Source organism: Urocitellus parryii, chromosome 4 (assembly GCF_045843805.1).
Source record: "Urocitellus parryii isolate mUroPar1 chromosome 4, mUroPar1.hap1, whole genome shotgun sequence".
Classification (NCBI taxonomy): Eukaryota; Metazoa; Chordata; class Mammalia; order Rodentia; family Sciuridae; genus Urocitellus; species Urocitellus parryii.
The window spans coordinates 157562941-157590685 of record NC_135534.1 but is presented as its reverse complement, the minus strand read 5'-3'; the positions used below and the strand labels follow the sequence as shown (position 1 = coordinate 157590685).

General features: G+C 36.4%; 1 protein-coding gene across 1 annotated transcript in view; it reads left to right on the top strand.

Moving 5' to 3' along the window:
* Positions 1–27745, top strand: part of Ttc39b (tetratricopeptide repeat domain 39B) — a 121663-nt gene that overhangs the window by 76129 nt on the left and 17789 nt on the right. The window contains exons 4-16 of the mRNA XM_026398588.2: positions 4692–4802; positions 7386–7517; positions 8435–8511; positions 14027–14094; positions 17153–17217; positions 19955–20060; positions 21408–21473; positions 23017–23125; positions 23679–23746; positions 23837–23896; positions 25318–25479; positions 26085–26176; positions 27217–27343. Of these exons, the coding sequence (XP_026254373.2) occupies positions 4692–4802; positions 7386–7517; positions 8435–8511; positions 14027–14094; positions 17153–17217; positions 19955–20060; positions 21408–21473; positions 23017–23125; positions 23679–23746; positions 23837–23896; positions 25318–25479; positions 26085–26176; positions 27217–27343 (1243 nt within the window). The remainder of the gene's footprint in view (positions 1–4691; positions 4803–7385; positions 7518–8434; positions 8512–14026; positions 14095–17152; positions 17218–19954; positions 20061–21407; positions 21474–23016; positions 23126–23678; positions 23747–23836; positions 23897–25317; positions 25480–26084; positions 26177–27216; positions 27344–27745) is intronic.

The window sequence follows — 27745 nt, the reverse complement described above, 5'->3', positions numbered from 1 at the left end:
TTGTGACTTTTGAGGCAAAGGTGAATCTTGAACCCTGAGGAAAGTAGGAACTTTCTCTGGATACGCTTAGCAAAGAATCCAGCATTCTCATTTGCTCTCTGCTCCCTCCTTGCTCCCCTGATCCATAATAGTTCTCTCCCCAAATACACCCACATTCTCAAATCTTCATAAATAATAAAATTCAGACATGCTGACTATCCTATAGAGAATATTAACCCACATGGCTAGCTTTTCCTACTTCATTTGTCTTTATTGCTAGTAAGGTTCTCATAAGAAAAACTCTTTACAAAACTTTGCTTTAGCTATTCTGAACTTATTTTATTCATTCTTCCTTCTATATTGCATGTTCTGTCCCCACTCCAATCATTGCTAAATTGTCTGGTATTGTACAATTGATAACATGAATGAACAGATATTTATTACTAATTTCTTCAACTGTTATGTACTTGGCCATTTGGAGTTATTGAAGTCCATTTGGTTACTTATAAATTAATGTTAGCATTAGCTTGGCAATACTTGAGGACTTCGATGTGTCAGACACTGAGCACATTATCTGTATTAATAACATAACCTGTGAGGTGGGTACTTTTACTAGATCCATCTTACTTAAGGAAACTGAGTTTTAGGGAGGAAAAGTGACTTGCCATGGCCATACATAGTTAGGGTTGAAGTCATGAAATGGATAAAATGATCTGATTCCAGAATTGATCCTTGTCCACTATAATAAATGTAGCTCTTTTCAATGGAGTTTATTAAGTCATTAATAAAGGAAGAAGTGGTATTGGACTATAAGAGATAATACTAGTGTAGTCTTAGATTTTATATTATGTTTGTTTTTTGTCTGTTTTATAAAAGACAAGACTAAGACTCATTTACCTTTAAATTAACGTATCTTAGAAATAGGAAGAAAGGATCTTCACCTTATTGAAGATATATATTAAGAAGGGCATCTGAGCTGGACTCTAACAGGGCTGGAATTTGAGCATATGGGTTGAGCATCCATAGCTTTTAGAAAATTATGCATGGTTGTTAATTCATGTAGGGCTTGAAAGTACACAAAGCACACTTCTAATAGCCATTGCCTTTGTTTCTCTTACACAAGTTGTGAAATGGGAGAGCAATTGGGTATTTCAAAGATGAAGCAAGAGACCCAGGGAGGCTAAGCAGCTCTCTGAAGGTCATGTAGATAAAAAAATGGCAATAATGTCATTACTAGCAATAATGACAAATGAGTAGGAAAAGCTAGCCATGTGGGTTAGATTTCCAGTCCAGGAAGTTTTTTATTCCATCATCCCAGGCTTGAGGATGATGCCCTGTTGATGAGCCTCTTGCAAGATACTGGGCTATTTTTAAATAGCCATGCTCATTGCTCCAGTCTAGTTGGACAGGTGAGGTGGGGCCAGATTTCTCAGGCCTAGAAGCCAGAAGAGTTTGAACTTAACATGGCAGGTGTGGTAGCTATTTTTGGTAATTTAATCCAAGGAGGTAGTATCATAAATATCTGCTTTAGGAAGTCTGAGAGTGGAATCCAGTATGAATCAAAGCAGGATTAATATCATCTGAAAACCTGTCCACCTCAGGTCTACTGAGCAGAAATTTTTGGGGAAGGACTCAGTAGTATATTTTAGTAAATTCTCCAGATGAGTCTAATGCATGATGAATTTTGAGGACCATGAAATCAAAGCAGGCAGGTATTCAGAATTCAGTAATGAAGTGACACACATCTCAATTCAGGTGATGGCAGTACATATGGAGAGGAAAATGTGTCCCTAAGAGATGTTGAGAGGAGTCCTGGTTAATGAACACATGGTACCACTAATGTTGTGTGTGTTTGCAGGGGCAGGGTGTATTGATTCCAGGTGAGTCTCGTAATCACTACTTAGAGGGGCTGTGTTTACTGTGTTTGGAGGTAGTGATCTGGTTTTTAATCTGTCTAAGCCGGGACAGGTATAATGTGTCCTTCCAGATGACAGAGGCCAGCTGAGATGCAGAGGTGTTTTTTTTTTGAGCAGGGAGCCCATTTCCTTGTGACAAATGATAAAGGATGAGTTGTAACCTTATAGAGAAATGGTATGAGTAAGATGAAGAGATAAGGGAGAAGTAAAACTAGAAACCCTAGTAGTTAAAGGGAAGGGTTGATTAGAAAAGGAATAGAGATTTCTGAGGCAATGCATGTTCTTTGGTTCTTAGAATAAAATCCATTCTCGCTGCCTCTGTTGTTTCTGGCTTTTGTCTTTTATGTACTCATTTTCTCCTGTTCTTGATCTTACTCTCTACATTTTCTGTTTAGAATCCTTTCTCTGTTTCTAACTTAAATGTTCCCATGGCTGACTCCATTGTACAGCATTTGGATGTTGCCTTCTTGGAGAGCCTTCTGTGACTCTCTCTCTCTCTCTCTCTCTCTCTCTCTCTCTCTCTCTCTCTCTCTCTCTCTCTCTCACACACACACACACACACACACACACACCATTCTCTAAACTAGGTTCTATGCCAAACTACTTATCCCAATTTGAGATGATCTTAGTTATTGGTCTGCTTATGTAAGTCTGCCTTCCTTTCTCCCAGAGAGCCAGGATTCACTGTGTCTTGTTCATTGCTGTATTGCCAGTGCTGAGTACCTGGCACGTACTTCATAAGTATTCATTGAATGAATTCTAGGTAAACATTTGATGGGGCAGTAGGGGTAGGTGATGGGGAGAAAATAATTCTGCAGCCACTAGGCAACATAGGAGCTAACTTGGACTGTGTGATAGAGATGCAAGCGAATAAATCCAAGGTACATTCAGAAGGTAACACTGACACGGTTTGGTGGTGGACTGCTATGAGAGAGTCAAATAACTTTCTTTTAAAAAATCTTGCTGTGAAAGACTTGTGAACACCATAGTGTAATTTCATCTTCTCATTCTCTGGAAACTTAAGGGCACATCAATTCTTAGCTCTTCAGTTACCCCTCCATCAAGGGCTGGTCTCCTTTCTGCTTTGCCCCAGGAGGAAGGTGCTTTAAGCTCTAAGTATGAGGAGGTTATTTTATTTCTACCCAGAACAGGAACCTACCCACTCAAGTATATTTACTGAGCATGTTCTAGGTACCACCAAAGACACTGATGACGCAGAAATGACTAAAATAGTCTCCTTGCACTTGCATCTTATGTCCACAAATACTATATTCACAAGATCCTGGACTAAGTGATACAGAAGGAAAACTGGAGTATGGGGTGGGCTCAGCCAAGCCACTCTCTGTTGGTGGTGTATTCGGTGAGACGTGAATAACAAGAAGGAATCATGAGCTGGGATCAGTATATGCCTATAATCACAGTGGTTTAGGAGGCTGAAGCAGGAGGATTGCAAGTTCAAGACTTGCCTCAGTGATTTAGTGAGGCTCTAAGCAATTTAGTGAGACCTTGTCTTAAAAAAAAAAAAAAAAAAAGACAAGACTGGGCTCAGTGATGCAGCTCCCCTGGGAGCTCTGATTGCCAATACTGAAAGAAAGAAAAGAAGGAAGGGAAGGGAAGGCAGGACCAGGAATTTAACCCAGGGGCAACATTCCTAGTCCTTTTTATTTTTTATCTTGAAACAGGGTTTAACTAAATTGCTGAGGGCTTTGCTAATTTGCTGAGGGTGATCTTGAACTTGCAATCTTCCTGTTTCACACTCCCAAATTGCTGGGATTATTGGTGTGTGCCACCACTCCCAGCTCAGGAATTAGGATAGCCATACCAGGAAGATAAGGGGACCAATGCCCTTAGCCCTGTCTTCAAGAAAACTGACACCAGCTTCTATATTATATAGTTAAGCGGAGTCAGAAGTATGTGCAGTCAAGCAGTCTTGGTCAAACTGTGTTCTGGTTGGTATAGGATTGGCGGGTGGGTAGGTGGTGGTTGTCAGAACCTGTAAGAAAGCTACTGTTTCCTGGTTGGGGGGGTGCAGGGGAATTTCCACTCATCACACTGTGTTTATTGATAAGATCTGTTGTTTCTGGAATCCAAAGAGACTCAGAGTAAAGGAGATAGATGCAAAAATGGAGGCAGAGATGCCAAGTTTTTTTTAATCCTGCTTCTAGTTACTCATTGAACTTTTGTAGGTCCAAGTGAATTGTCAGGTTTTTTTTTTTTTTTGGGTGTGTGTGCCTACTCTGTCATTATTTGTCAATTAATATCATCCTCAAGACAGCCTATCAAGTAGGTTGGTGTTTCCCATTTTACACATAAAAAAGTTGAGACTCAGGGATGTAACAGACAAAGTTAGTTTTGGGACTCAGAAAACAGTATTCCAAAGTGTGGCAATTTGACGTGCTGGATACTTTGAATGAAAGCAGCAGACTCAGAACCAGGGTCTCTCTAACCTTCTCCCACTCTGTCCCTCCTTCTTCTAGAAAGAATGCAATTGCTATGGCATCCACCATTCCCAATAACCTCATTAGTCAAGGAGGATTAACTAGCAGAAAAGAAGGACACCATACTCAGAACCCAGAAGAACTTTGTCTCAGGCTATTCTCTGTTCTTTGGTTCATCTCCCCTAAAAATCATTTACAAGAGGACAGAGGGAGTGTTCCCTTTGCCCCTACACTAGTCAGTTGTAGAGTTAGAATTTCAGTCTGTCCTCTGTCTCCAAGGTTCATACTCATTCCCTGGGAAAGTGTGCTAATAATAAAACTGATAAAAATTCTTTGTATTTTTTTTCTTGATCTTTAGTTCATCATCAACCAAAGTGGATCTCAAGAGTGGCCTAGAAGAATGTGCAGTGGCATTGAATTTATTTCTAAGTAACAGATTTACAGATGCCTTAGAATTGCTTCGTCCAGGGTAATTTATTTTTAGATGAAACATTGTTTTATCCATTTCTTTAATGTCATGTAGGTTAATTTATGTGTTCCTACCTAAATATTTATAAGCCTATTTGGTTGAGACCCCTTATTGTAGGTCAGTTTTAAAATTTAGTTAAGAAATATGTCTTTTTAAATTTTATCATTAGAAAATTTCTGATTATTTTATATATTTTAATTTCCATATTTGGCTCAAATATTATCATGTTATGTTGTTTTGTAGGACTTCAATTTTGTTTTATTCAGTGAAATATTTACATGGATGTTTCTTTTAAATATAATTAGAAAAAGATTCATTTGAAGTGAAGCAAAGAACTAGAATATGCTAATCTCAATGTTAAATTTCAAGATAATATTACTGGGATTCCCTATATATGATTAACCAAGTTGAGCAATTTAATTTTAATTAACAGTACCCTTAATTTTTCAAATCATGGTTCGCCAATTAGCATCTCAGAAGTTAAGAAGAAATGATAAGATAAATGTTGAGACCACAGGCTAAGGAAAATTGTCAGGGTTGCCTCCAGTTCTTGTCTCCACCTCTGCCTTGCCAGTGTTCTTCCCTCCTCCACCCTTCTAGGTGCTTTAGACTTCTCTGTGTTCTGGCCCTCTACCTCCTTTTGTAGTCTTCTTGTCTTTCCTTCTTTATTTCTCCTCTGTCTCCTTTCTCAGCCTACCTACCTATCTTTTTAATTTTTTTATTCAAACAAGTCTTTTTTTTCCCCCCTTCTTCCATTGACACCCAGCTGGTTATAATATAATCTTGTATCCAGTCAAGTTTTATAGTCCGTGATATTTATGCATGCGTCATTGTTAAAAATACTCCCCCGCGTGAACCTTTTTTTTTTTCCTTCTTGGAAGAACATTCAGTTAGAAAAATAATAGGTTTGAAGGCACAGTTAGTGAATAACTTCTGGCTGCTCTTATTCCTTGTAGTTCTTTTTTTTAATATTTATTTTTTTAGTTGTAGGTAGACACAATATCTTTATTTTATTCATTTATTTTTATGTGGTGTTGAGGATCAAACCCAGTCTTGCATGTGCAAGGCGAGCGCTCTACTGCTGAGCCATAACCCCAGTCCCCTTGTAGTTCTTTTGAACAGCCAGTGGCCTCACTGTTTAGGACAAACTGCAAATTACCAAAGACTTGTTTAGACTATTTATTTCCATGGGGGAAGGGAAAAAAATTAGTGTGGCTTGTATTTGTTTCATATAGCAGCAGGCTGTTGAGCCTTAATATTTAAATTAAAAACAAAACTGTGCATTGGTTTGTTGTTGTTGTTTTGGCTATGCTGGGAATGAACCCAGGGCCTTGCTATCTTAGCAAGCCCTTCACCACTGAGCCACGTCCCCAGGCATATGCATTGCTTTTTTTTTCTTTTGGTACCAGGAGTGCTTAACTACTGGGGCACACCCCCAGCCCTTTTTATTTTTTATTTTGAGACAGAGTCTTGCTAAGTTTCTTGGGACCTTGCTAAGTTGCTGAGGCTGGCCTTGAACTCTTAATCCTCCTGCCTTAGCTTCCCACACTAGTGGGATTACAGATGTGCTACACTGCACTTGGATATGTGTTGGTATTTTTAATATCATAAATAACTAACATCAGAAGTTTTGAGAAGAGATGGTAATGCTCTTACATCCAGGAAATTGAGATGTCTGTTCCACAGTAGAACTAATGAACATTCTTAGATTCCTGAAGCAACCATTGATAACTTAATAACTAAAATTATTAAGAACTTTAATTAGGAATATCAGATAATGCAATTAGATCAGATACAGGATTTGAGATTTATTTTGGTCAGGCCCTTTTGGGGCTGACCTATTGCCCCCAATTGCCCCAAATCTTGCTTCTTCTTGATCTCTGGCTGTAGAGGAAAGGGAATGATTTTAAATGAGTCTTCCTCTTTCAAAAAACATTGAGGCCAGGCATGGTGGTGCATGCTTGTAATCCCAGTGGCTCAGGAGGCTGAGACAGGAGAACAGAGTTCAAAGCCAGCCCCAGCAAAAACTAAGTGCTAAGCAACTCAGTGAGACTCTGTCTCTAAATAAAACAGAAACTAGGGCTGGGGATATAGCTCTGTGGTCAAGTGCCCCTGAGTGCAATCCCTTGTAACCCCCATCACCCAAAATGAAATCTCTTTGTCACAAAATACATTTCCAATAGTCTTTATTTTTAGCACTTATTTTAAATCTTAAGGCAGCACATTGCAGCACCTTGTTTAACTAGAAAATGTTGTTTGCTCTGAAACCTTTTCTGGGAAATGAATCAGCAGGCTGCCCCCTTGTGCTGAAGCAGAGAAAGGCATGTTGTCCACTTGAGCTTCTTCTCCTGGAACATTTTGTCCTGCCTGTGTGGTTTTAATTTGGAAAATTCTTGACAATGAAGTTCTTAAGCACCCGCCTCTCACAGGCTGTAACATTTCAGTGATTATGGTGAAAGACTAGATGTTATTATTGTGGAAGTCAGGGCATGCTTTGGTAGGATTTCTTGTGATTAGTATCAAAAAAGCCTAGATTGTTTTTTTATTTAATTGAATTGTACTAATTCCCTGTGTTCTTTTTAGGGCTAAGGAGAGTATGTACCATGCCTTGGGCTACAGTACCATTGTGGTGTTGCAGGCTGTCATGACCTTTGAGCAACAGGACATCCAAAAAGGCATTTCTGCCATGAAGGACGCTTTACAAACCTGCCAAAAGTATGACTGAAGAGTTAAATACTTGAGATCTGACCCCCAAACCCTGATCCTGTGTGATAAAATGAGCCCTATTTGCCTGAGAACTCTGGTTAAGGTTGGCCAGATACAGAGAAGGACTTCAGCTTCAAAACTTCTTGGCCTCATCCAATTTTATATAATAGAGTTTAACAATTCCTACCAGGAATAATGTGGTTCTCAGACTTTTCTTCTTGATAGTTTAGGGCCTCAGCTAAAGAGAAGATTTGAGGGAGATTTCAGTGAGGTTAACAGCCAGCATCTCTCAGGTGTCTCCTGAAGTGGGTGAGATTTGAGTACTGTATGCTGTGCCAAGTCAAGCAAGGAGCTTGTTTTTTGTGGGATGCTGCAAATTCCAACAGGATTATTTTGTTCATATAAGAAGAACTTATTTTGGGTACTTTGGATTGGTCAAAATAAGATAGATTTTTAATTGTATTTTGAGCTTTCCTCTGTATGTTTAGGAATAACATAGTAAAAGCTATTATTAGTGTTAGTAAATTTTAATATGGGTAAATTGACATCTTTATATAATTATGTTGTGAGCCCCTCAAATGAAGAGCACTTTCAAATAGTGCACTTTAACTCCACTGGTGACATAGCCATAGAGATAAGGGAAGGCCCCTAGCAGGTTCAGTATTCAGTGTGTATGGGTTTGTCCCACATGTGGGGTGTAAATGTGGGATAACTGTCTGTGGGTTGCTAGCCCTATGCTGGGAGCTAGGTGTGCAGTTGATGGAAAAGGGTGACCTTTTCCCTGCAGATGTGAGGGTTTAGAGTTGGAGCTTGGTGACTCTTTGGTGTGACTGCTGAAATGAATGTCAAATGAAAAAGAACACAGCCTGATTTGTTTTTATTTTTTCTTTCTATTTCCTATCTCCCTATCTATTTACTCAATGCAGATATAGGAAAAAATGCACAGTTGTAGAATCTTTTTCAAGTCTTCTTTCTCGAGGATCATTGGAACAGCTGAGTGAAGGTATGAGTGATTTCAAAGATTAATTTTTATTTTCTTTTAAAAATTAAAAGGCAGTCATGTTCATAAAATTCAATACTGAAGTGTAGAAAGTAAATGGAATCTTTTATCTTCCCCATTGTGCTCACCCTCCTGAAGTAACCATTGCTGATGGTGAATTTAAAGCCTTGTAGACTTTTCTATGTACAAACGTATAAGAAACCCATAGGGTTTTGGTGGTTGTTTATGTGGTGTTCACCTTTTGCAAACATGGAATCATGTAATGCATGTCGTTCTATAATGTTATGTTTTCCCAGGTCATATAAATATGCTTCATTCTACACCTATGTAGTATTGCATATGATGGATATACAAAATTTAGTTGCTTTTTCTCTGTTAAAGAACAGTCATATAATTTTTAGTTTTTCATTGTTGCAAATAATGATGTTCTAAAACCCTTGTACATGTGTCTTCACACATTTAAAAAATATTTCATAGGATAAATTCCTACAAATGGGATTATAAGTTGTTTTAGTCAGTTTTTTCACTGCTATGACCAAAAGACTGACAAAACAATTAGAGGAGGAGAAGTTTATTTGGGGCTCATAGTTTCAGAGGTCTCTGTCCATAGATGGTTTATTTTATTTCTCCTGGCCTCAGTTTGAGACAGAACATCATGGTAGAGAAGTGTAGCTGAGGAAAGCAGCTGGGAACTTGGTACCAGGAAGCAAAAAGAGAGAGCTCCCCTCACCACAGACAAAATATAAACCCCAAGGCTACGCCCCCAATGACCCACCCACGCCCCTAGCCATACCCTACCTGCCTTCAGTTACTACCCAGTTAATCCCTATCAGTGGATCAACATACTGATTAGTTTAAGGCTCTCATAACCCAACCATTTCACCTCTAACTTTCTTGCATTGTCTCACACATGAGCTTTTGGGAAACATTTCATATCTAGATCATAATACTAGTTCTAAGGGTTTGAAATTTTTAAAAATTTATAGGTATTGCGATTTTTTTCCTCTAAAAACTTAAGACACTTATATTCTTACTATCCACTTAATGAGAGTTTCAGTTTTCTCTGTTATTAAGAATTTTTCCCAAGGTCAAAGCAATTTTGATAACTTTTAAAAAGTGTTAATACTTCACAGTATCATAGGTATTCTGTTGGTGGACAGGTAGTTAGAAATGTTCAGGAATCTAGGAATGCCCACAGCGTCCTGAGCAGATGGATGGGAAGAAAGGACGCCTCTTGTCAGTTACTTGATGTTCCTGCTGAGATCAGGGCAGAAGTTTCCAGTTGTTTGATTGATGTTTTACCCTAGTGAGGATGGCTTACCAGAAAAGAGTGTGCAGGTAACCCTGCAGAATTAAAAATATGTCCTTCAGAAACTTCTGTCATTTCAAAGGAATCTGTTCCTGCATTGTCATTGTCCGACTTGCTCTCTGGAGGAAGTAACACAAAATACTTGAAATCTTTGTGGCTGATTAAAAGCAAGAGCAGTTTTGAAAATCGTCAGAGGCATTCCTCATGGTCAAGTGTACATCACACACATTGTTGAGTGTGTTTTATCATGAAGTGTTCATTTTTTTAGACAAGTGTCATCAACTCATTATGGACATTGGAGAACTTGGGAACATTTGCGTGGTGTGAGTTTCAAGTGTTGATCACCAGAGAGGATTGATGCATATCACATCTTCAGGACTTGTTCTAAGAGAGTGTGATGTTGCCTCTCCAACAAAATGGAATTTCATTGGTCATTCTGTTACAGGGCAGATGCCTACTGTGAAACTAAGGCAGTGCGGAGACCCCCTCTTTTCTTGAAATTAGGCCAGAAAGATTTCAAACTTGTCATTCAGAATAATAGTCATGAGTTTATTAGAGGGGATAGGAAAGAAGAAAAGGGGATACTATTAAGGGAGAGATGGGTCCTTTCAGAGAAGAGAGAGATATTGTGCCCTTCCTGCTCTCCAGTTTTAGTGGCAGAGGGGGTCTTGAAAGTTTCCAGAGTCCCACCCAGGTCTACCTTTGGATTTTTTTTTTTCCTGACAGCATAGGACTAGATGGACTGTATCCATGGGAGGATGGCATGATGCTCAGAGTTGGGGATTTTAAGGAAATAGAGTCCCCCTGTTTGTGCCTCTGTTTCCTGTCCCCTGAATTGTTTATTACCCTTGAATAGCCATCAGCAAGCTTTCTGGTGAGGGTCTTGATGTTCGATTGCCAAGATGATTGGCGGCTGGGATAGTTGTGACAAGGGAGGTTTCAGGATCCCTGGTTGGGTGTGAACTGATCTTGAAACAATGGTTTTACTTGAGGGGGGGTAATTATGGGATGGAGGAGATTTTAACATGCTAGGTCCCCATCTTCCAGCTGCTTATACCTGTAGTTTTCAGTTACCCTTCCTTGTCTTAGCTCTGCCCACCCATTCATGGCTGACTAGCTATCTAACAACTCTAGACCCCTGAAACCCATCTTGTTTTTTTCTTCCAGAAATTGACCTCCAGGTATCCATGAGAATAAAAATTTGCACTAGTAGTTCTACAGTCCTCTAACAAAGATTAATAGGAAATTAAATAGCCCCCCCCCCAAATCCAAGGGAATCTGAGGACTCTGTTTATATTCCCTGTTCTGTTACACTCTATATGGCTTCTCTACTGACCCCTGCTTCCCTCTTTCTTTGTAGTATGAAAATGATATTGGAGATTTTTTTTAACCTTAGTTTTAGGAAGAATGACATAATGTGAGTATAAATAGTAATTAAAAAAATAATATGATAATAACCATTAAAAAATACTTTCTATGTGCCAAACATTAACCAATCTATTCCATGTAACCTCCTCATTAAACTAGGAGCTAATGTTTAGAGAGATTGGATAGGTGGTCTAGGTCACCCACCTTTCAGAGCAGGGTTTAAAGCTGATGTGCCTTTCCTGGTAGCGCAGCTCTCTCTATTATACCCATACTTGTTTCTGTAGGTAGCTAAAAAATGGGTGAGGAAAATGTGGGATCACTCCTGTGTTAAACATCGTAAAAACAGATGTTACTCTGTTCTTATCCTTTTATAATTTCTTTAGATAGTGCACTTCAGGAAGTCTGGAATAAGGTAGAAAACTTTGGCTAATTATAAAAATTGTATAGACTGTGACTATAGTCTATTCTGAAATATAGACTTTATACCTAAAAGCTGTACTTGGCTAACATTTCAGTGCACCATGAATTTATTTCCTTCAGTGGCCTAAGGGTTTTATAATTCAGTGGTATTCTACTGGTACCTATTTATAAGTGCCCAATACTAATTTTGAGAACCAGAGAACTGCCCTATGTAAATCATCCACAGTAAAGGAAGAAATAAGACTTGTATAAATTAAGTTGCTTTTTTCTTCCCAGTGAGCTTGGCTGTCACTACAACCCAGACAGACTTTGTGTTCAAGAGAGCATGTCAAAACATTGTCGTTTTAGTATGTGATTTGTTTTCCCTCTTGGTAATTTTCATTTACATCGTTGAGTGTCTGGTTGTCTGCAGGAGTGAGTATATTTCATTAAACTTTTCATGGGCTTAATGTGGAACACACCTGCTCTTCTCTCATGGCTGGCGGATTGTGCTGAACGGGTTTCAAATTGACTTTAAAAAGAGATATTTAAATGCAATGTCTAGGATGTGAGCTATAATATGAAGAATACTTACATGTGGAATATAGAATTGGAATTCTCTTGCCTTTTTCTCTTTGCTTTTTTGTTACATCTTTTATGTTGCTCTTTGATTTGTCCATTATTAACCTAACCATAATCCATTCACTCTTCTGTTCATATCTTTTCAAGGACTCATGGTTACCTGCTGAATCCAGGGCAGATTGTGACAGTCAAGGTCATCCATAGTTTAACTCCTACTTACCTTTCCAACCTCATTGCTCTCTCTTCCTTGACTGCACACCACATGCTACAGCCAAAGGTGGCCTGGGCTTTTCTTGCTACATGCCTTTTGTCCTGCTGATCCCCTCTGCACATGCCCCACACCAGCAATCTGATCCTTAGCACAGCATTAACAGCCCCTGAAAGTTCTCACTGTGTTATAGACTTACCTAGGAAGAGGATATTCTTGTGACTCTAAAAATAAAAGTTATCAGTTTTTATCCCACTGAAACACTGAAAAAATCAAGAGGCACATTTTTAGGGAAGGTGTTCTAAAGAACTGCAGCTCTGATTATTGATCCTGCTGGGATACACACAGGCAGGTATAGGTCCCCAAATACTGCCTGTTGTGGGTTTGGACCTGTCTGTGTGCTGTTGGGGATCTTAGTTGCTTATTTACTTCTTCATAAATTGCACATTTAGAATATGAACACAGCAAGAAGTTGAACTCATATGAAAGAGCCAATGGGTTGTGTGTGTGTGTGTGTGTGTGTGTAAAATTAAAAGGTGACACATATTCTTATCTAGTTTGATCAATAGCATTTACAATTATACAGACATATACCCTATTTTTCCATCACTTACTTGTCATAAAAATGCTTTCTGCTTTCTAAGTTTTTACCAAAATGTACATTGGTCAAAGACAGTAATCTTAGTGCAAGTAGCTAACATTTATCAAGTGCTTACTGTGTATAGTGAACTCTACGTGCAGTGCCTCATTTAATCCTTCACCTGTGAAATAGAGACATTATTAGTGGATTTTATAAATGAGGCAACCAACAGAGAAAGAAAAGGCTAGCTTGCACAAGGTTCTATAGCTAGAACATGGCAAAGCCTTTTCTCCAAACTCAAGTACTTAAATAACATACTGATTTGCAATCCACGGAGAAGGCAGGAATCTGCTGATTGTGTTTAAGCAAACACGCAAGATTTGTCTCCCTAATCTCTGCAAGTATAATAGATTATTTAAGAAGATAAGGAATGTGTTTTGGGGGCATTCCACATATCCCTGGGACATACATAGCCTCCACAACCCCCTTTTGCAAGGCATCTTGTTTTTGTGCTGGATATCTAATGATAAAGTTACCCTAAAACTGGAATAGTCCTGACTTTCTTTAGATCAAGTTTGATTTGTGTGCAGAACCCTGACGTGAGTGCGTTTTCAGAGAGCTCTGGAGAATTGATGCATTTACTTCAGGTTAATAATGTTTCTAGTCATTGTCATGATTATCATACCTTCATATTTTAGAAGTTAGAGTTTATAAATTTCATATAGTTTTTTTTCAAACTTTACAACTGTGTTGAGCTTTAATGTTACTGTTAAGTTAAAAAAGTTTTCTTTTTTTTTTTAAAGACTTAAATATTGGTTCTCCTTATGAGCCAAGTTTGGGTTTTGGACATCAAATGTGGACTCTTGTTGTGTTTGAATGGGGCCAATGATGACTTCCCTGAACTTTGCATACATTCCAGAGGAATGTTGCTGAATCAGCACCAATAATGGGTTAATGTATTCCTTTTATGTCTCTTTTGGGATCATTTATTTATCAGTCTTTTCTGAATATCTATGGCAATTACTGTGGACTTGGGATTTTTCTTAACGTATTTTTATTTATTTTTTAATAGAGGAGATGCATGCTGAAATCTGTTATGCTGAGTGTCTTCTACAGAAAGCAGCACTCACCTTTGTGCAGGTAATAAATGTCTTAGAATTGGTATTGGCTGAGAAGCCTGCTAATACTGCATAAAAAAATGTTAGTGCTCCAGTTATTTTGTCTTACAGTGTTAATGAAAAATATTTGTTATTCTGATAAACTTTGGCTGTAAAAAACCTCCAGAGAACTTTTTATCTACTGAAATGTACTTCAGAGTCTATTTTGAGTTTTTCAGTCTAATGGGACTTACTGCCTTATAAAGAAATGCCTTATAAAGGCCACACCTAATTTCAGACTGCTTTTTCATGTGAAAACTGAGATTATTCCATTTTGTACTTTCTTATGGTAGAGGGCCTCCCACCAAAGTGGCCCAGGCAAAGGAAGGCCCCTTATTCCTTGTGGCCCTTCCTGCCTTCCCTCCTCTCAGGGTTTTGCATGTGCTAGGCGATTGCTGGACCACTGAACTGCATCTCCAGCCTGGCCATTCCTTTCTTGCTTCAGTGAAGCTCCATCATGCATATATCAATAACCACATTTTTTGTGGATACTTCAAATATTATTTTTCCCCACTTTCTATTCTTAGTCCCCTTTCTTTTAGTTCTTCCTTCTGAAAGAAAAGTTTTAAAGTTACTAAATAAAACAATGAATCTTTTTCTCATGAGGCACTTTAATTTCACCTCTAAGAACTGTTATAGTTGGTATTTTGCCTATCTCTGTATTTTCCAGTTACTTCCAAAAAATTATATTTGCACATGGTAGCCTCTAAGGTGATAGTGAAGGCTATAGGGGTGGGGTCAGGAGTATAAGGAGAGACAGAAAGAAACTCAACTATAAAATGGTAAATCTTCCACTCTAAAATCTTTTGTATTTTTTTGAGAATTGCTTCTCTCTTTTTCTGGAAGTTGACCTTTTAGGTTAGATTTTGGTTTAGTAAAAGTGAATCAGTGTGGTATTTTCTAAAACCCTGTACATTACAAAGTCTGATTAATAACAATTTTACTATCTCAGTAAACAATATGAAGCTATCCACAGAGGCCCCTGTTTTTTTCTGATGTGTTTTCCAATGAGGATTAGACAGTTGAATATGGGATTTGAAAACTTATTTTATATTTGGGGAGTTAAAATTTAACAGCTGGAAAATGTACATAATTTTCCACTTTTCCTTGTGCCTCATATCACTTTCATATTCATGCTGCTTTTGCCTTTTAAAGATTGCTTGGCTACATCTCTACTTTGTTGTGACTCTCATTGTTGTAGTGGAGTTGCTCATCAGCTCTTGCCTGGACTGTGCAGCAACCTAGTGACTATCTCTAATTTCCATTTACCTCCCACTCATTCTTCACTCTGTCATTGAGTATATTTTAAACAATGAAGACTCTGACCTTGCCTTTTCTCTGTTTCAGCATTTAGTCACTCTTACTGACCATGGCAGTGTCCTCTGTCAGAATATCACAAGTTGGGAAGGTGTTTCTCCCCAAATTCCAGACTCCCTGCCTTCAGGTGTTACTGATAGGAATGTTGCATACTTGAGTGGCATGAGGGGAGAGGTAGCTTTCCTCCTCCTTGACCACTGCTTTCCTTAGCAGTGCTGGTGTATGTATGCACAGGTGGTGACGCACATCATGACTTTTTTTAAAAAATTTTTTTTTTGAGAGAGAATTTTTTAATATTTCTTTTTTAGTTTTTGGCAGACACAACATCTTTGTTTGTATGTGGTGCTGAGGATCGAACCCGGGCCACACGCATGCCAGGCGAGCGTGCTACCACTTGAGCCACATCCCCAGCACAACACATTATGACTTTTAATGCTTCTTGGCTTTTCTCTTTCAGTTTTCCTTTGTTTGAAAGTTCACATTTGCTTTGCCTTTCTTCACCTGGCCACTTCCAATTTTTTTTTTTTTTTTTTTTTTTTTAAACTTTAAGCACTGATACTTCAAGAGTGTTTTTCTGGCCTTCCACATATCTCCATTTTGTGCTTTCATGAGAAGCTGTGCATGCCTTCATCTCTGTTTTTGCATTCAGGTGCCTGGTGTAACACAGACATTCAGTAAATATTTGATGAACTGTGAAATGAAATACTCTTATGTCAGATTTTAATCTAACCCAGGAAATTCTTTCCTGACCAGTGTTAGAACTTTTATAATTGTAGGATTCCTTAAAATAATGTGATAAACATTTAAATTGCATAGTGAATTTTGTATCTACTGATTCTTATGACATTTGGAATATTAAATATTTCAGTAGTGAATGAAATTAGTGAACTGAGTTTATCTTTTGCTTCAGAAGGATGCTTAAGATATACAAGAAGTAAATATCAGAGCATTTTTCTGATATCAATAGATTAGAGAAACTTCCTCCGTGGAAATGTGAAGCATGGCACTGTCTCTATTAGTACCATCTATTAAAGTAACCTTCTTCCAGTGGTTATTTAATATAATTTATTAAGAGACTGTGTTAGAATGCTGACCTTGAAAATGCCATTCATCTAGGCTAATTGCCTCAATTGTATGGTCAATGACCATCAGGCAAAAAAAATAAAGTGATGCTACCCTCCATCTCCTCAAAACAAAATTGCACATTACTGATAGCCACTTCAGAATCCAGACCAGTTATTTTGGTCTAGAAATGTGTATGAATGAAATTCACAATGTTAAACAGGCTCTGCCAGCTCAAGTACCCTGTGAAAGAGGAAACATAGTTCCATTTACTGGGTATGATGGATGAGAAAAATTGGCCTTAGAACAGATACTTTAAATCAATTATTTTGAATTTGAATGAAACCAAAGAACATTGCTCAGTAAATGATGATATTTATTAAAGTAAGTTTGGACTACATTTGGCCCTTAATTGGTGGGGATTTGTTCCTTAGAAAAAAAAGTGATGCAAGGATTTAAAAAATACTTTCATTGTTTTCTAACTTGTAAGAAAAATTACAAAAAGATACATTCCAAATGTTAAGCAAGAAGAATGTGTTAATTTTAATACTGTGTCCTCAAAAAGATAGTATTTTCCCCCCTAGTTACACAAATATGCAAGTGTTGGAACAATTTAAAATTTTTTGTTAAGTGATATATTTATTTAATTGAATTATTTTCAGGATGAAAATATGATCAACTTCATCAAAGGTGGACTCAAAATTAGAACAAGTTACCAAATATATAAGTAAGTTTAAAAAGCAAAACATGACTTTTAAATGATTTTTGTGCTTACATTACTTTTTTTTTTCAAAATTCTCATAAACTTAAAATGATAAGTTTAAAAAATTTTTAGTATTGGTAAAAATGTACTTGATTTTTGGTTGAGTATGTTTTCAGTGCCATAAGGCAATAGAATTTAAGTTTAAATAAAAATTTAAGAGCAAAACAGCAGGAAAGAAAGTGACTGTTATGATTTTTGCTCAGATAATCATAGTTTCTCACTCCTAAGGATAACTTATACATTTCAAATAACAGGTATGTCTTTGGTCCAGACTCTAGAGCAACTCTGGTCCCCCTAGAATTGCAGTGGATAAAAATGTTTAATTTAGGTGGCTCATAGAGTTTTCATGTCTTCTGCATACTTACTGATTTTTATCTAGTTTTTCTACCAGCTCATGAGAGTGTTGAAGTTTCCAACTTAGAATGTGGAGTCATCCATTTCTCCCTTTAGTTCTATTAGTATTTGCCATAGATATTTAGGACCTCTGGTAGGCTCATGTATATTTATAATTGTTCTGTTTCCCAATGAATTAGCTTTTTTTTAAATTATAAAATGTCCCAATTTAGCTCTTGTAGTATTCCTTGTCTTAAAATATATTTTTTATAATATTAATATAGCCAATCATGCTTTTTTTATGTCCTCGTACGATATATATATTATATATATATATTATATATATATATATATATATATATTTTACTTTAAATCTACCCTTGTTTATATGTTTAAGTTGCATTTCTTGTAAATGCACATAATTGGATGATTGATATTGTGACTGCCATTTTGCCTTTTTTTTCTTTATCTCATCTATTTACCCCCCTTTTCCTGTCTGATTTTGCTTGAACAAAAAAATTAAAAAATTCCACGTAATCCTTGTCTTCTTAGATTTGTTTCAGAAGTTGCTATGATGATTATAATCTCCTTTTAACCTTATCACAGTCAATTTAGGGTTAATATCGTATCATTGCATATAAAGTAGAAGAACTTTGTAGAAGTACAGTTTCATTTCCCACTTGCTATCCTTTGTAATGTTCTTTTTAAAAAATTATTTATTTGTTATTTTTAGTTATTCATGACAGTAGAATGTATTTTGACATATCATACATACATGGAGTATAATTTCCCATTTTCATGGTTGAATGTGATGTGGAGTTTTTCTGGTTGTGTATTCATATAAGAATATAGGAAAGTTAATTCCAATTCATTGTACTGTCTTTCCCATTCCCGTCCCCTCTCCCTTCCCCATCTGATTTGGAGATACTCCCCTCTCCCACCCTGCCCATGTGAATCAGCATTCACATATTAGAGAAAACATTCAGCCTTTGGTTTTGTGAGATTGGCTTATTTTACTTAATATCCATTTACTGGCAAATGCCATTATTTCATTTTTCTTGTTGGCTGGGTAATATTCTGTTTTGTGTATGTATCACGTTTTTTAAATCCATCATCTGTTGAAGGGCATCTAGGTTGGTACCATAGCTTAGCTATTGGGAATTGACCTGACATTGATGTGGCTATGTCAATATAGTATTCTGATTTTAAGTTTTTGGATATATACCAAGGAATGGGATAACTGGGTCAAATGGTGGTTCCATTCCATGTTTTCTAAGGAATCTTCGTACTGCTTTCCATAGTGTTTTTCCGTAATTTGCAGTCCCACAAGCAGTATGAGTTTACCTTTTCCCCCACATCTTCGTCAACATTTGTTGTTACTTGTATTCTTGATATTTGCAATTCTGACTGGAATGAGATGAAATCTCAGTGTAGTTTTAATTTGCCCTTCTCTTGCAATATTCTTATGATATATAGTACAGTTATGTATGTTAGAAGCCCCCCCCACCTCCCACCAGTACCATGGCAGACTTAAGCCTTAAATAGTTTGGTGTTGTCTTCTCTCTTTACTCAAAAAAATCACCATTTTTAGTACAATTCATTCATTTCTGTTTATTTTCAGACTGAAGAACTTCCTTTAGCATTTCTTGTATATGTCTGCTTTCAAAAAATTTTCATTTATTTGAATTGTCTTTGTTTTTTCCTTCATTTTCAAGGATACTTTTGCTAAGTATTTACTATACTGAGTCAACAGGTTTGTTTGTTTATTTCTTTTTTTAGCCTTCTGAAACTGCTATCCATTGTATTATGGTCTTTGTTGTTTGTGATCCAAAGTCAGTTGTCATTTGTACTATCATTCTTCTTATTTAATGTGTCATTTCATCTGGCCTCTTTGAAGACTATTTTGTGTTTTGAGTATATATATATTTAATTTTTCCTCCTCCCCATTACTCTGTCCTTTCCTTCTGGAACTCCTAAATTACATATTAGTCTGCCTGATTTTGTTCAATAGGCTACTGAGGTATTTTTTTAAAAAGAAAAATTTTTTCAGATTGGACATTATCTTAACATCTGTGTCATCGTAGAGTTAGTTTCTATTGACTGCTTTTTCTTTTGATTATGTAAACTTGCTGATGATTGAGCTTCCTTTACTCCCAAAAAGATTGGTCCTGTTAAAAATGGGTGTTTCCTTTTTCCTTAATAATTCTTCCCAGATGGCCTTAAGAGAAAATTTAGCATAACATTATCCATTTAAATATTCTGTGGTATTTTGTCTAATGACATTTATAGTGTGTAAGTGTAAAATTCGATTTTACATTTATTTTAACTTATAGAAAACTTATGCTATAACCTTTTTTCTTCAATCCAGAGAATGTCTTTCTATCCTGCATGTAATTCAGAAGAATAAACTCGAGCAAGAATTCTTCTATGAGTTTGAAGGAGGTGTCAAGCTTGGAACAGGGGCCTTTAACTTGGTAAGGTAATAATTCTATAGAAACCAGTTTTTTTGTAGAAAACCTAAGGTTTTCATTACCTTCTTGATTGCACTTGGACCTTATTCTTAACTCACACTTGGGTTTAGGGGATAAGTGGCTAAAGTGGGTCCATTTTTGTTTGTTTGTTTTTTTACCCAGTGGGACTTTGGCTACTGTGTGTAGTAAAGCTATACATGTGTTCAGGGAGGCTTTGGATTGTACAGTGTAAGAGAAGCATGCAGCACTCTTAGTGGACTAGTAAGACTTTTAGTAACAAGAAGCTTAGAATCTACTTCCATTTCCACATCAGAAATATTGTTGCTGTAATAATCAATGATGGCTCTGGGATTGAAAATATAAAAGGGAGTGATATAGGTTGACAAATAATTTTTGATGATCTCTAGGGAAATGGAGAGTCTCCAATATATTATTTAGAGATTTTGAAATATTATGAAGATTTTATTGGAATTCATGAGAAAGTGATAAAGAGAATCATATCTATGAGTGTATGGACCACCAGGGACATTTTTTATGAACCTATTGTGCTATGACTTGTAGCCAGAAAAAGAGGCCTGTTCATTTCCATGTACCCACTGGTTATTAAAATCTGCAGCATTCATAGGGGACCCAGATATCTTCATATTTTCTGCCTATTTGGAGAAGTCTGTCTGCCATCTCTTCCCCAGACATTTTTGCCATCAATTTTTCAATCACGTTCCTTCCAAGCCCCTGAGCCAAACCATTGACCATAGGCCATGAATTAGTACATAAATACACATGACTATTTCTGCTTTCAAGCAAATTGTTTACCAGATGCACTGCCGTGGCTCTGTTTACCACATTCTCACTACTCACAGGGAGAATTTCCCTTCGCCCCTAACTCCAGGGATGAACCAAAAAGGAGCCGTAGTATTGTAACTGTTCACCTCCAAGTAGGGTCTGTATGTTGCCCAGAATACTAAAGATTTCTCTTTCTAGGAAAGAAGCTTAAGAAGAAATCTTGTCTAGAAAGGGTGCTAAGGAATTGCTTTCCTATCATTTTATCACTCCATATAAAAGGAACTATAAGCCAGTGTTCTTTAAGAGAACCACGGAAAGGACAGGCTTTGTTTTCTCCTTCAAAAAAGGATTTTTTTAAGGTTCTTCACTTTAGTAAATGAAATTAATAATTATTATAGTATGTGGTGATTGAGACATATCTAGTGTTTAAACTTGTTTCTAATTTTTCATAATACTGAAACATTAAAAATTTACAAGTTGTTGGGAGTTTCTGTTTCTGTATAGTTAGATATACTAACACACATACACAAAAAAAATATATGTATGTTTTTCTTTTCCCCCTTACAGATGCTGTCTCTTTTACCAGCAAGGATTATCCGATTATTAGAATTTATTGGATTTTCTGGAAACAGGGTACAAATTTAATTTTATTAATTTTGGCATTGTTTATTAACTATGAGAATATTGTAACTTGTCCTTCCAAGTAGCATGAAAATGGTTGGCAATTTGTTTGTAGGACAATAAAGAACCATTGGTCTTGATCATGTCTTTCAGGAATTAAGCATGGATTGAAAGTTTAAAATCTCATCTTTCTTACCCTAGATTCTGGGTTTAAGAATTATGTTTTACTGATATTGCTGCTTGCTGGATCTTTATTACTTCTATGTGGTTAAACTACTTCCTTATTATTTTACTAACCCCAGAGTTATCTTCTGTAAAACAAAGAAATTGGGATAGATTTCCATATCTAATAGTTTATAATTCTGACAGATTAATAGCATGGATTAAATATAGTGACAATATTTTGGATTTCCATATTTTTTACTAGTTTCACTGTGGAACTAAGTGAGAAAATTTGCTTTCTGTGAGTTTTATTCATTCAATTTCTGTGTGGTGGATGTTTCGTAGCAAGTATATAGCATTTATTAATCATAGCACTCAGTATGCTATTACAAGAGTTGTCTCTTTGCAAAAACTGTTTCTTTTAGTCAGAGAGCAGGTTTTGAGACATGTAATGAATAAATGAAAGAAAAAACGTTTATTCCACTGTCCATATTCTTCCTAGGCTATTATGTATTTGTGGTGATCTCTTTATGATAGCGTTTGTATATTTTGGTACATTTTTATCTTACTCTTTAACCATTCATCTTCCACCTTATTCCTTCAGTAGCTCCCAGTTACCCCCCAATCCCCCCCCCCATGATACTGGGACTGACTCCAGGGTCTTATGCAAGTCTGGCAAGTGTTCTACCACTGAACTACTTCCTCAGCCCCTAGTTGGCCTCTTGAATAAAGTCCAGACTCTAACATGGCTTAAAGGTCCTCATAATATGAATACTCATGCTGAACTGAGTTAGTTGTTCCTTAAACAGGCCCTGAGCTTTCCTGTTTCTGTGCTTCTGCTTGTCTCCATTTTCAGACATCTTCCACAATGAGCTTCCTCCCAATAATGTTCTCTTGAGAGCCTCTCCATTCACTGTATTTGGAATAAATGCCACCCATTCCACAAAGCTTTCCATTAGTCGCCCAACAGGCTCAAGCATTCCTAACTTTCAGAATCATTCATTCGTTTTTCTTAGGGCACTCACTGTATTCTAACACCATGGTGTTCATGTGCTGTCTTCCTCAGTTGATGGCAAGGTCTTTGCAGACATTCTCACCAGAGTACTTTGCACTTGAATCCTCAGTATGTTTTAATAAGTATATATTTTTATTAGAGAAATATAGCATGTTTATGAAGTGAGCACTGCCTTATTCTCTTGCTAAAATCACTTAATACAAAAGAATTGGTGAGATTGTATTATGCCAGTCAAAATATGAAGTTTGTTTCTAGTTGAGCATTACCACTATTTTAAACTTCTAAAAAAATACCCCACCTTCATGGAGGGCAGAAATAAATTAATTAACATGTGATAGTTTTCATTTATAATCTTTCGATTGTGATTGATTCACATAGGATTTGGGCCTCCTGCAGCTTCGGGAAGGTGCATCGGGAAGAAGCATGAGGTCTTCACTGTGCTGTCTAACCATCCTGGCTTTCCACACTTATATCTCCCTCATACTTGGTAAGGTGTAGATTATATTATGCTTCATTGAAAGTAGGTTATCTTTAATCTGAATAAGTAAAAATGTAGAAAAATCAGTTAGTAGTTTCTGCCTGTTTGCTTTTTTTTTTTGAGTAAAGATGGAAAATAGTGACATTGTCATAGTGACATATGACAGGGAGTGGGCTCCATTCTTTCACTGAAGATTTTTCTTTTTCTTCTCAGCTAAAATTTCTGCATTAAAGTAATCTATTTTATCATATTTAGATTTATTTTGTGTTAGATTAATTTTTTGGCTAAAATTAATATTGCTATTGAAACCAGAAATTCCAATTAGGAAATTAGGAATTTAAGATAGCGGCCTCTATTCTCAAGAATTCATCTGACCCAGAGCTGTCTAAAATAGTCATAGATGACACTTGTCTTTATTTCTCAAATGTGAAAAATGAGAAAGTAATCATTTTCATTTTTTCCATGAATATGTGTTTACTACATGTTAGTGAAATATGGAGAGAGAGTTATAAACACCTGCCATGTTTCATGAAGACTGAGGTTTTTCCTGTTGAATTTCTAGGTACAGGAGAAGTGAATGTTGGGGAAGCAGAGAGTCTCCTTGCACCCTTCCTCCAGCAGTTTCCAAACGTATGTTTGGTATTTCAATTGTATGTTTCAACCATAATCAATCAGCCAGCGTTGATTGTTGAACAGTGTGTTTTCTTCCTTTCTGTACAGGGCTCACTCATGTTGTTTTATCATGCCCGAATCCAGTTGCTGAAAGGGAATATTGAAGAGGTAACTTTTTTGGTGGGAGTTGTTTGGGGGAGCTATCTGTGTAGTAGAATTGCATCACACAGCCATTCTACATAAGTAAATCCAGCTATGTGGACTAGCTAAAAATAAAGAAAAAGACATTTTAATTAAAAGGCCCACATTTTAACTTGTGTATATATCCTATTATATATAGTAGGTTACGGAAAGCAACCTTACACATAAAACGCATGAGACAGTTCAGAGTAGAATATACAAAATAACAGGTGGGTAGTCTGAGGCATTTTCAAAAACTTTTGATTGTTATCAATTACTGCATTGTATACATTACCTTTGGAATGTAGGACATATATAAGATGCAGTTCCATTGTATTGTGTGTGGGCTCTTCATCAAAGGATCTTATTCACAAGTTCCCTGAAGATGTAAGAGCGAGGAGCCTTTTATGTGCATACACACACAAATGAGATCAAACATGTATATTTTTCTGTGATTTTTTTTTCCTGTTTACAATACATCTTGGATCTTTCTCCAGGTCAGTATATATAAATCTCCTTCACTCTTTCTGATGGTTTGGTTTCATTTTATGGGATGAATATACTATACTAAAGTCTACTATTGGTAGATATTTGTCCACTACAAATAATGCTGTTGACAGCAGCATTGTATGTTCATTTCTGTGCACAAGTATATTGACCTAAGCCAGATTCTGATCATTAGAATGGCTAGGTTGAAATATGTTTACATTTTGATCTATCTAGCCAAAACGTCCTCCTTTTTTAAAGGTTCTTACAACTCGAACTCTCGTAAAGATATGAGAATGCTTGTTTCCAGTGCTCTTTGTGAAGACTAGACATTTTCCATCTTCTAAATTTTTGCCAATGTGATCCTTGATAAATAACAGATCTGATTTTTATGTTTATATTGCCCAGTTTACAAATTTCTTTATATATATGTCATTTGTAAATCTTTTTCTCTGGTTTGCTTGTTTCAATCTTCACCATTTTCCCTTTGAGTCTAATCTTAAAGAATCTTACAAAATTTATGTCTGATAAGGGGTTAGTTAACCTTTTGCCAGGTGTGAGCAGACATGTCTTCTCCCAGTCTTCTAGTGCCTGGGACTGTGTTTATAGTGTGTTTTGTCCATTGGAAGTTCTACCTTTATTATTGTCAGTCTTCTTTTTAAAGGACTTAGGTATTATATATCTGGAAAGGAGCTTCCCCACTCCCACATTATAAAATGCCAGGGTCCCTCACAAAGTTACATGAAAAGACAGAACTTAACTGTATTATTGCATGTAAGCAGAGAATCATATTTATCATATTGAGTGGTTTAATAAGTGATAATTTGGTTCTTTTTGTACAAAGTGTTTTATGTATTTTTCCATTAGGTTATTATCTCCTTGTCTAATATCTGGATGATCAGCTTTATGCAATTGACTTATAGGCACAAGAGATATTTCGAAAATGCATTTCAGTTCAAGAAGAATGGAAACAGTTTCACCATCTCTGTTACTGGGAGCTAATGTGGATTTATGTATTCCAACAAAACTGGATGCAGGCGTATTACTATTCAGATCTGCTTTGCAAAGAGAGTAAATGGTCCAAGGTAAGTGTACTGCTTTCATTTGCTTATAAATGTCAGGATGAATTTTACTTAGGATTGTTTGTTCAGCAGTATGACATTGAGGGAATGTGCATTAAGTACCTAGTACTTAGCACTATTATCAGTATTATGCACTTTAAAAGCCATCCAAAGGGTTATAACAAAGAGATTTTACTCTTTAAGAAGAACTGCACTTATATTTAAAGTTATTACATATCAATACTGTAATCTTGATAACTTTTTTGTAGATTTTCCAGTTCCCTGATGACCAGGCTTTTCATAATAATTAAAATAAATTCTGGTTAATTTGTGAGAAGTTGGGAGGAGTGAGACAGTGAGCTTTCATTCATTTTGCCTACTTTCTCACCTATGAGTGATATAATTATATAATAGGAAAATGGTCTATGTTGGGGCCCCCAACAGTCTAAATTAATTGGTCAGTGTTTTTCTTGATTGGAAATGACAACTTAAAACTTCTATTTCCTTTGGTTTCTTTGATGCCTTTAAATATTATATCTGGAAGATTTGTAGTTCATTTCTGATTTTCTAGGTAGAAAGTTCTTGTACCTCAAGATGTTATTATAGCAAGCTCTTTTTTTCTCCTCAAGGCAACATATGTATTTTTGAAAGCTGCAATTTTGAGTATGCTTCCTGAGGAAGATGTGGTGGCAACTAATGAGAATGTGGTAACTTTATTCAGGTAGGCAAGACACTATTTCTTTAACAAAGACCCTGAATGTATAGACCAGTACACTAGTACATCTTTTGCCTTTTTTCCTTAGAGCTCCCTCATGATTCACTTTCATATTTCTTCGATGGGAACCCCTAAACAATTTATTTACATAAGAGTCAAAATACCATTCTTCGGATAGGATTTTGCATATATGTTTGTGTGACAGGGAATTTTGAGAACATATTGTTTTATTTATGTCTTAAAACTACTTTTTTTTTTTTAATTTAAACTGGGCTTTGCTAGTGCAATTATACTGGATTTCCCCCTTCCTATTTCATCTTACTGTTTCAGTGATGTAATTGGATATTTCCTTGAATTCTTTTCTCAACAACTTGTTTGATATATTCATAAAATTATGCATTAGAAAATGCCCTCAGGAACATGTAATCTTCCCACCTACTTTCATTTTTATTTGCTTGTGAATTTCATAATTGAAATTTTTTAGAATTTTGAGAGGAAGTTTATAAATATGGTGCATATCTTAAACTGATTATTTCCAAAATCACCTATGCTTGGGAAACATTTTCTCAAAGTCTGCCTTAATTGATGGCTATCTTGTGCCACATTATTTTATAGATCTGTGTTGGTCTTGCAAATAGGAATAATAACAGTGTATGCTCCGTTCCCTCTCTGTGGGTATCCACACTGTAAGGAAATACCTTGTACTATTTCCTGTTTTCTTATGTGAATTGTCAATTTTATATTTACATTGCCTGGACTGTGTTTGATATATGTAGTTTATTAGCTAAATTGACTAGAAGAAATGTGTCAATCAGTGATTCTCACTTGGGTGTACATCAGAGTACATGCTGAGTGTGCATCAGACTCCTGATTGCTGGTCCCACCACTGGAATTGTTGATTTAGTAGGTCTAGGGAAGGTCCTGAGATTTGGCATTTCAAACAGGCTCCCAGCATCTGCTGCTGCTGTGTGCCCTGCAACGTGAAAACCACAGGTGTAAATAATGTGTGTTTACTGACCTTTCTTTGGGGTTGGGGATCTTCACAGACAGGTGGATGGCTTGAAGCAGAGAATTGCTGGTAAATCTCTCCCTACTGAGAAGTTTGCAGTGAGGAAGGCTCGGCGTTACTCCCCCTCCTTGCCTGACCCTATAAAGCTGGTCCTGCCAGCCCTGGTTTGTGCTTTTATTTTATTTATTATTTGCATACTAGAAATAGTGTACTCAGAGCATCAGGGAGAATGTTAACTTTGGTTGGGAAGATAGCTGTTTTAAAAACCATTTTGTTTTGTAAGGTAAACCTAAGTGATTTATTAACAAATAATAAAAATTATAGCTGATTTTTTTGACTAGTTGATATACTCCAGGAATTATGATAAAGGCTAATTTGTTTTAGAGAACCATATCAATTTAATTCTTATAATACCTATGAATGTTAGCCCCATTTTATAGATAAGAAAGTTTAGGCAGAGAGAAGGGAAAGTTGACTTCATTGAAATTGAATTGAAATAGAATGTGAGCCACTAATCTAATCATACCTTTTCTAATAGCTTATTTAAAAAGTAAAAAGAAGTCTAA